At 47.7% G+C, this 7,530-nt stretch overlaps 1 protein-coding gene across 1 annotated transcript in view; it reads right to left on the minus strand.

The window, feature by feature from the left end:
- Nucleotides 1–1,408: 1,408 nt before the first annotated feature.
- Nucleotides 1,409–7,530, minus strand: part of LOC311371006 (tyrosine-protein phosphatase 13) — a 6,550-nt gene continuing 428 nt past the window's right edge. Inside the window, exons 2-5 of the mRNA XM_084489266.1 lie at nt 6,690–6,815; nt 5,417–5,571; nt 4,511–4,646; nt 1,409–3,851 (exon numbers count right to left, since the gene is read on the minus strand). Coding sequence (XP_084345392.1) covers nt 3,783–3,851; nt 4,511–4,646; nt 5,417–5,571; nt 6,690–6,815 — 486 coding nt within the window. The 3' untranslated portion in view covers nt 1,409–3,782. The remainder of the gene's footprint in view (nt 3,852–4,510; nt 4,647–5,416; nt 5,572–6,689; nt 6,816–7,530) is intronic.

Here is a 7,530-nt window from a genome sequence, read left to right on the forward strand (position 1 = left end):
AGGAAGGCAGCTGCTTTTATTTTTGACATTTCGTCAGTGATGTTCCCCATTTGCTAGAGACATTACATTACATGCACCCATCAGATTTGAGATATCAAACATTGATGCTCGTTGCCCACTTCATAGAACACAGAAGTTCGAATATATATATATATTCATATTATATACATATTTTATATGTACAACCAATGTATTATGGCGTTATTCTTGGCTAAGTACCACAAATTGAGCTCTTGATAAAAAAGTAATCTCCCACAATCCTATACCGTCCTCTACACCTCTGCCACGACTGCAGTCGTTCCCCCCGGCACGTTTACATAAAGCCTCTTTACTGTATAGTTATGGCTGCAGTGCCATAAGTATGACTTCCTGTATACAATGGAGTAGCACACGATGCATAAACACCAGAAATATGAAATCACTACCTTGCATGTCCCATGTATTTATTTCCCAACCTCTGCTTTTGTGTGTTTGTGTATGTGTGAATGTGTGTGTGTATGTGTGCGTGTCTGTATTTGTGTCGGTATGCATGTGTGTGTGTATCTGTATGTATTTGTGTGTGTGTGTGTGTGTGTCATGGCTTCAATCCACGTCTGTCTTGGCAGCAGTGGTCCCGAGTTAGTCACGGCTCTCGATAGCGGCTGCCACTGATTGGCCAGGGGCAGGGCGCGGTCTGCGGTGCGTTACTGAGACCCAGGCGACGGAGAACAATGAGCGGGTCAGCTCAGGGTGCCCACCGCCGCCATGGAGCCCGCAGGGGCGACACCAGGTGGAGGTTCAAGGGCCGTGTGTATGGACACACACACACACACACACACACTCTGGGACAGAGGTACCGTGGCACATACATATACATATGTACACACACACACACACACATACACACACACACAGGTAGAACACCACACACGTATGTACACTCACACTCTGTGACATAAAGGTACCATGGCACATACATATGTACACACACACACACACACACACACACACACACACACACACACACACACACACACACACACACACACACACACACACACACACACACACACACACACACACACACACACACACACAGGGACATTGAGGTACCATCTCACATACATATGTACACATATGTAATAACAAATCAAGTTATCGTCATACAATACTTCCTGGTGTCTGAACGTTAGGATGCATGCCTGACATCCCTCTGATGTTCCCAGCCTGTGGGATGTGGGTCATACGAGGGTGGTATTCGTGATCATTTAAGACTGGGCGGAGCGGAGGAGAAATGAGTCAAAGCAGAGCCAAACAGGGGTTTCCAGTAAAGAGCATATACTTGTCATCATGAATCTGCATTCAACAGAGCCCACCAAGTAACTGATCCACTTTCGCCAAAAGAAACCAATCATCACAGTGGTTATTACAAAAAACCCAATTATTCAACTTTATTAACATTGATGAGTTTTTTTTTTTCAGCAACATTTTTTTTGTAATATTCCAGTTCTTTATCAACAAATAGAAAACAGACTGTGTATACAACAGGTCGAACCCCTACAGCACTAAGCATTCACAATTGTAAAAATGAACTTTTATTAATGTTTTTTTGTCTTGCACCAGTCCGTTCCAGCCTCCTCCCCCCCCCTTCCCCTCGCTGTCCCCCACCCCCCCTCCCAAATCATCCCCCTGCATCCCTCGCCTCGTTCTGCCACTTCCACGCCTCAGAACCCGACGCTCCCTGCTCCATGCGGGACTTACGGGTTATGTGTGATGCCAAAAAACATGTGCAATGTGTGCAATGGCCAGGGTGCGGAAGGAGGGAGCCGTCCATATCGTTTGGGGGGCGTTGGTGCGGGCGGGGGTCTGGGTGAGGGGGTAGGCGATGGCGTTGGGAGGGAGGGGAGGGAGTGGTCTCCCCCTCTGGCTTGGGACGGGCAAGCGGGCCTGTGACTATGGGAGTACAGTAGATACAACAGTGTTTTCCATTAATACACACTCCGGGCACGCTTCTCTGCTCGCGTCTCTTCTCTGCTCGCGGCTTGGTATGTCGGCAGAGTGAATCATATTTTTTTTCAGCTTTTTCTTTTAAACAATATATCTTGTTGCGGTGTATGTATATATATTTATATATATATATATATATATATATCTATGTATAATTGTACATATATATAATCAATCATAATTATATATATATAGTTTTATTTCTGTATAAAATGATAGCAGGTTCGAGTCCAAAGGGCTTAGTCTCTCTCTCGCTCTCTCTCTGCTAGGAATGGTCGATTCTGTACAAGTGCCGGGAATATTGGCTGCTGCGACTCCTTGGCCCGTGTCAACCAATCCGTGGTCCTCCGGGTCCGCTTGGGTTCAACCTCCCCGAGCAAACGGACCGGGTGATTGGGCGATCAGGAGATGGGAGGGGCTTTAAGGGCAACAGTTTTTTTTTGTGTGTTTTACCGTAATGTCCATTACCCACTGGGTTTCAAAGTCAGTTTTCTTTTTACTCATATAAGTTCTCCGGTGTGGAGCATGAAGGCCTCAATGCCATTGGCGTCTGTCCAAAAAAAAAGACAAAAAAAAACCATCCCCAAATCCGAAACCCAAAAAACAAAAGAAACAACAAAAAACACACAAAATAACAATGTGCTTTCCAGTTCTGTACACTGCTGATTTAGTCTCTTGTTAGCTGATTTCGGCTTTCCCACTGTGTATACATCGTACAATTTAGGCTATGCTCTGAATTTTTCTGCGCTAAAAAAATACGAAAATAACAACAAAAAAAAAGGCAGAAGGGAAACGACGGCGAGGGGGCTCTTTAAAGCGAGCGCACTGACGGATCCGGGGGGGCGCCCACCCGAGCAGGGGGCCAGATCAGCGGCACAGCAAACCAAACCCCACAGCGGCCCAGGACACGGCAGTTTCTCCTGTATTAGTGGCTAGGAACGTGTTAAAAATACATGTCCCTTGTGCTAAATTAACCTAGAAAAACACACCGACCCAAAAACAAAGAGGGAGAAAAACAAAAGGATGGAAAAGAAAAATCGTAATGAGACGAAAAACAAAAAACAAAAAAAAGGATTACGAATTCATGAAACAAAATTACCAAAAGGTCCTCGAGTGGGACCTTGAAGACGAAATAAAAGACAAATGTTAAAATGATTTAAAAAAACAAAACAATGACAACACAATGAGCTAAATAATATAGTATGTCATAATGAGATTTTTATAATAGTGATATTAAAAATATTACAACAAAAGGTAAATAAAAGTAAAGAGAGAATCATCTCTTAGTGCTACCAGTAGCCTTGACAATCAGGAAGGTTTTGGCGTTTCGACGGCACGGGGGAAGCAAAGCCGCCACTCTGAGGAACGTGGCCTTGAGGGCGTGGCTCTGAGGGCGTGGCTTGGAGGGCGTGGCCACGTGCGTGGATCAGAGTGTTGTCGTCATCGTACCGCTCTCTCTGGGGTGGCGTGTTGTCCTTACTTTGTTTATTCGCTTTCTGTTGTTTGTTTTTTTGTGTGTTTTATTCCAAAAACACACACTCTGTGCGGTCAATCCAAAAACAGGACTCTCCTTGTGTTTGGCTCTCTCTCTCTTGGCGTCTGGGGGGAGGCGGAAAGGGAAGTTGGGGGGTGTAGGGGGGTTGTTTGGCGAGGAGGGGGGGGGGGGTCCTATTGGCACACTCCTGAGGTATGGGGGGGCGGAAGGGGTCAGGCGGTGACAGGTGGAGGGCGGACGAGGAGAGGGTGGCGGTGGTGGTGGTGGTGGTGTGGGGCTGACTTGGCGGGGCTGGGAGTGGTTACGTTGCATAGTGGTCAAAGCTGCCCAGGTACTCCAGCGCCGCCCGGTAGCACAACTGGTACTGGTCCTGGAGAGAGGAAGAGGAAGAGGAACAGAGAAACCACCAGGGTGTGGTTAGTCGAGAGCAGCATTAACGTGGGGTGGGGCGGGGGGCACGGGTGGATCACCGCCTCTGTCCCATCGCCAGGGTCAATATATATTCGCCCCATTCATGTTCATGACGTCTTTTCCCCCCCATGTTTTGATTTGCGTGCGTCCGCCGGCGCGTGACTAAACACCGCGGCATGCATGTGGAAAGCTCTGTAAACACTTGTGAGGACTTGTGTACGTCTGCCCCATCCATACTGGAGCACGGTATTGACTTTTAAACACTTTTCCGTCAGCGCTACGGCGTCTGGCACGGCGCGGGCCGGGCCAACACTGGCAGAACCCAAGGAACCCCATCTGGATCTCTTCTTAAGATTGAACACAAAAAAATAAATCACACATTTCCTCCTGAAGAAATCGCAGATTTGACAATGGTCCGTAACCATAGAAACATTTCTTTGACTCACTGGAGCACATGGGCTGTCCTGTTATAATAAACTGATATTCGTTTAAGCCCTCTTAAGTCTCATTCAAACCAGATGAAGGGCTGGATCCCGCCCTCGTTGGATTCACGCAGAGTGGTCCATCACTCTGTGTGTGTGTGTGTGTGTGTGTGTGTGTGTGTGTGTGTGTGTTTACCTCTGTCTGCACCATGGCAGGCCGCTGGGTGCGAAGCGTCTTCACCGTCTGGAAGAGGTCCACCACGCCCTCGTACCTCATCCTCTCCAGCACGATGCTGAGCGTGATGAACACCCCGGTACGGCCCACGCCCGCACTGAGGAGGAGCACCGCCACACGCACACGCACACACACACACACACACACACACACACACACACACAGAAAAGGGTCAGTTAACGTGGATTCTGGGTTTGATTGTTGGAGCGTAGAGGTATCCTGTCCGTTCATTAGTCAAACAATCAGTCCACAATCCAGGAGGCGGCATAAACCGGTTCGAGGGAACATCAGAAGGAGTGGGATTCTCTTTATTATAAGTATTCTCCAGAGGGGTTTATACTGCTAAAAAATATCTTGGAGGGGGGGGGGAGAGAGAGAGAGAGATATGGAGGGGGGGGGGGGGAAGCAGCAGGGGTAATTTAATGACGAGCATAAACACAAATGCTGCATTGCAATCCCTCCTTTTATCGGTATCCGTATAATATCTCCACAGCCCTGTTATGTTCCGCTATGAATCATCTGAGGGCGTGAAACCCGACATTTACGTGGAACCAGATTCGGGGTCAATATTGCTTCCTATCAAAGTTGTCCAGTAGATGGCACAGTATCGCCTTCATACACATTCGTCCTTCATCCCGGAGAAGCACGTACAGAACTAATTCAAACACGGTGTCATTACACACACACGCACGCACGCACGCACGCACGCACGCACGCACGCACGCACGCACACACACACACACACACACACACACACACACACACACACACACACACACACACACACACACACACACACACACACACACACACACACACACACACACACACACACACACACACAGAGGGCTCCACCGATCAACTCACCTGCAGTGTACAGTGATTGGTCCATCCTGTCCAAACTGCTCCTTGGTTTTGTGCACTTGGCCAATGAAATCGATGAAACCCTCGCCGGTCTTTGGCACGCCCTGCTCTGGCCAATCAGTGAACTGGAATTGGCGGATTGTTCTGGACTGACCATCCTAGGAAGGAAACACATATATTAGTATGGAAGGTTATACGGCTGTGAGCATAATAATAAGACAGCTCCTCAGTCTACTTTGTTTTCTCTGAGCGCAACGCAGTGTGGACACATCCGGCCTCTTTGAAGTTCTTTTTAAGTCTATGACCCAATTATACACAGCCTTACTCACTTATGTGTGTGTGTGTGTGTGTCTATAGTGGGATTAGAGTGGTGCTGTGTGCTGTTCAGATGGCATGGAGGAGGTGTATTTATAGCTCGGTGAAACCACTGCATCACAGGGAGTTCCAGCACTGGGCCTCAGGGACTGGAGCCTGTGCTTTTCATGTGCATCACAGATAGAGCTGGCATCACGGGCACGCACGCGCACACACACACACACACACACACACACACACACACACACACACACACACACACACACACACACACACACACACACACACACACACACACACACACACACACACACACACACACACATCTATGCACATAGACACCCTCGCACACTTATACAGACACAAACAAACACACAGACACACATAAAGACGCATGCACACACACACACACACACACACACACACACACACACACACACACACACACACACACACACACACACACACACACACACACACACACACACACACACACACTACTGAGCTAACACTAACTGCAGCTAAACATTTATGACAGAGCGTTCGCTAACCGTCTATCTCTCTCGTACGTTGTGATCATCTTTACATTTAAATCCCCCCTGCTTACTGCTTACTTAATGTGTGAGCAAGCATCCCTGCCAGCCAGGCAACCTGAAATGAGTCAACCCGGATCACTTCATTAGCATAATGCACCATCACCTCCCCCGCCCCCCTTGCCTACAGTTTGTTGTGTTTTTATGACACCCGCTGAAATATACACGTCCATGAACAGGTCCCTTTATGAGAGACCGTTTCATAACAATGTAAGTGCTCTGGCATAACAAATAGACACACACACACACACACACACACAAGGACAATCATACATAACGACGCAAGGGCTCTGGCATATGCAAATAGACCCACACAGACACAGACACAGAAACACCCGTGCTGACATGGTCGTCTGGGGCGCACGTACCCTGGCGTCGGTGACCTTGAACTCCCGGAGGATGTACTGGGGCATGTTGTACTCGGCCATGGGGTCCACCACAAAGTACTGGTAGCGGGCCGAGCGCTCGGCGGGCCAGTACTGGTGGCACTTCTCCTGCAACGGGGGGGGGGACTCCGTCAGCACCCACTCACCCATGTACTCACAGTCAGAGCAATGCGTTCAGTGCCTTTAATACAATGCCTAAATATACGCTTTTTTATGATAGACACCTCAGAAAAATGCTCCAAACACTGAAACGATTTGCAAAAGGTGTGTAGACCAAAGTAGTCAAAGCGCTGCAAAACTTCCAAAAAAGGAAAAAGAGCTACCAACACAAGTCAGCACAAAACAGAACCAAACTGTTGTTCTGCCAGGTGGTGCACTGGCTTACTTTACTTAAATACCTGCTGAATAAAACAGCTTGCCTCCATTTTGGAGGTTAGAATCACTGCGCGTGTGTGTGGTTTAGTGTTGATTTCACGGCGGCTAAATATTTCCACAATGGATAATACAGAGATTTGGATTCAAGCCTGGTTTTGAATGTGTCCCTCCTCCTCTCCCATTGTTTATTATCTCACTAATGCTCATGGGGATTTCTAAAGGGCCGGCAACACCTCTGAAGCACCACTTACCACTAAACAGAACACCTCACTGGGCCGTGTGAGTTACAAAAGCGTGTTGAATCTCTTTGACTCATCTAGATTGAATATTACTTCTTCGCACATCAAGGCCAGAAATTGCTCTTTTGCAACACCTTCTCAAGTGACTATTGATATTCAAATCATTCATCATTGACTTATATCCAATAGCGAATGTATTTGTAGAATTT

Source organism: Micromesistius poutassou, assembly GCF_964030765.1.
Source record: "Micromesistius poutassou genome assembly, contig: SCAFFOLD_5618, whole genome shotgun sequence".
Classification (NCBI taxonomy): domain Eukaryota; kingdom Metazoa; phylum Chordata; class Actinopteri; order Gadiformes; family Gadidae; genus Micromesistius; species Micromesistius poutassou.